The sequence below is a fragment of the Calidris pugnax genome, unplaced genomic scaffold (genome assembly GCF_001431845.1).
Source record: "Calidris pugnax isolate Ruff unplaced genomic scaffold, ASM143184v1 scaffold244, whole genome shotgun sequence".
NCBI classification, from domain to species: domain Eukaryota; kingdom Metazoa; phylum Chordata; class Aves; order Charadriiformes; family Scolopacidae; genus Calidris; species Calidris pugnax.
In genome coordinates this window covers 614,686-616,250 of record NW_015091141.1, presented here as the reverse complement: position 1 = coordinate 616,250, position 1,565 = coordinate 614,686, and the positions used below count along the sequence as shown (strand labels likewise).

Genomic DNA, 1,565 nt, shown 5'->3' with positions numbered 1-1,565 from the left:
GGGTGGCGGCTCAGCCTTTTGGGGCACATCTGGGCCCTGGATGGGGTGGGTTTGGCTGTTTGCTCCCAGGATGGGAGGGATCCTGTCCCCCCTCGCCCCGTCCCGGGCAGGGTGGGGGGGGGCCTGCAGCGGGTGACAGGAACCCCTGGTGGGTGATGGGACCTTGCGGTCGCTATCAGGGGCCATGTCCCCTCTGGCTTGGCTTCTGTGGGTGGTGGGGACAGTAGCCCATGGGCTGAGGGGTGGGCTAGGAAGTGGGGGTCTCAGCCTTTTGGGGCACATGCTAAGCCCTGGATGGGGCGGTTTTGGCCGCTCACCCCAAGGACCCTTTGCCCCATCCTGGGCAGGGTCTGGGGGTCCCACAGTTGGTGACGGGACCCATGGTCCCTCTTGGGGGCCATGTCCCTTCTCGATGGGCTTCTGTGGGTGGTGAGGACAGCAGCCCGTGGGCTGGGAAGGTTTGGGGGGCACAAACACGATGGCTGGTGCCTGCAGCCCCATCTTTGTGTCCCGGCAGCCCTACGCCGTGGATGGCCAGATCAGCCCCCAGAGCAACGTGGACTTTGACCGCAGCCTGAGGCAGAGGTAGGAGAGGGGGGCTGGGGGCCCAGGGCTGCTGGTGGCCCGTCCTGCCCATCCTGTCTGCAGCCACTGGGAGCTCCCTCCCAGCGTGGTCCTTCAAGATAAGACCTAAGGCAGCTCCCAGGGGGAGCCCCCTCTATCTTGGGGTGCTTTAGGGGCCGCGGGGGCGAGCTGTGTCCCTCCGTCTGACCCTCACCTCCCTCCCCGGCAGAAACCCCGCCTGGGGCCTTCGGGACACGGCGCTGCTGCGGCAACTGGCTGAGGCCAACGGGCTGTGCCTGGAGAGGATGGTAGGTGCTGGAGGTCCGTGGGGGAAGGGGACAGTTCCTGCACCCCGCTGGGGCCCTCCCCTGACCCCCGGCTGTGTGCTTGCAGGTGGACATGCCGGCCAACAACAAGAGTCTCATCTTCCGCAAGCAGTGACCTGCCCCACGGCACCCCCCGGCACGGCCGCCCCCCACCTCGTTGATGCCTCCTGGAGGGGTCCCACCATCCTCTCTGTGGCTGGAGAGCTGGGGAGGGGGCAGTCTCCCCCAGCCCCCTCGGGGCTCCCTTTGCAATGGGGTGTCTCAGTGTGGCCCAGAGAAGCCACCACAGCTGCCATGGGGGGGCACAGGTCGGTGGAGTGGGCACAGCACCCCCGGGCACGGGGGACATTCCTTGCTTGGTGCTGGTTTCCCCAGAGGACAGCGTGCAAAAGGTTGGGGGGACCCATTCCCCTCTTTCCCCCCACCCCGGGACTGTGCTTCTGCCCCCTAATAAACTCTGGGGCCTTGCCCCCCCCACCTGCAGCAGCTCCCCAATGCTTTCAGAACTGACACCGGGGGGACACGACATTCCCTTCTGCCCCCCAGAGTGTCAGTGGGGAGTCAGATCCTGCACCAGGAGGACCTGGGGGCGCCACACTGGGCATCTTGGTGGGGTGGGAAGGCTTTTATGGGGGGGTGGGGGTGGTCCTGGCAGACCTCCCACCCCTCTGCAAC

The 1,565-nt window shown here is 66.8% G+C and overlaps 1 protein-coding gene across 1 annotated transcript in view; it reads left to right on the top strand.

Moving 5' to 3' along the window:
* LOC106897845 (chromosome unknown open reading frame, human C16orf13) overlaps positions 1-1,373 on the top strand; it is a 4,662-nt gene extending 3,289 nt beyond the window's left edge. Inside the window, exons 4-6 of the mRNA XM_014958739.1 lie at positions 518-585; positions 794-872; positions 958-1,373. Coding sequence (XP_014814225.1) covers positions 518-585; positions 794-872; positions 958-1,005 — 195 coding nt within the window. The 3' untranslated portion in view covers positions 1,006-1,373. The remainder of the gene's footprint in view (positions 1-517; positions 586-793; positions 873-957) is intronic.
* The last annotated feature ends 192 nt before the right edge of the window (positions 1,374-1,565 follow it).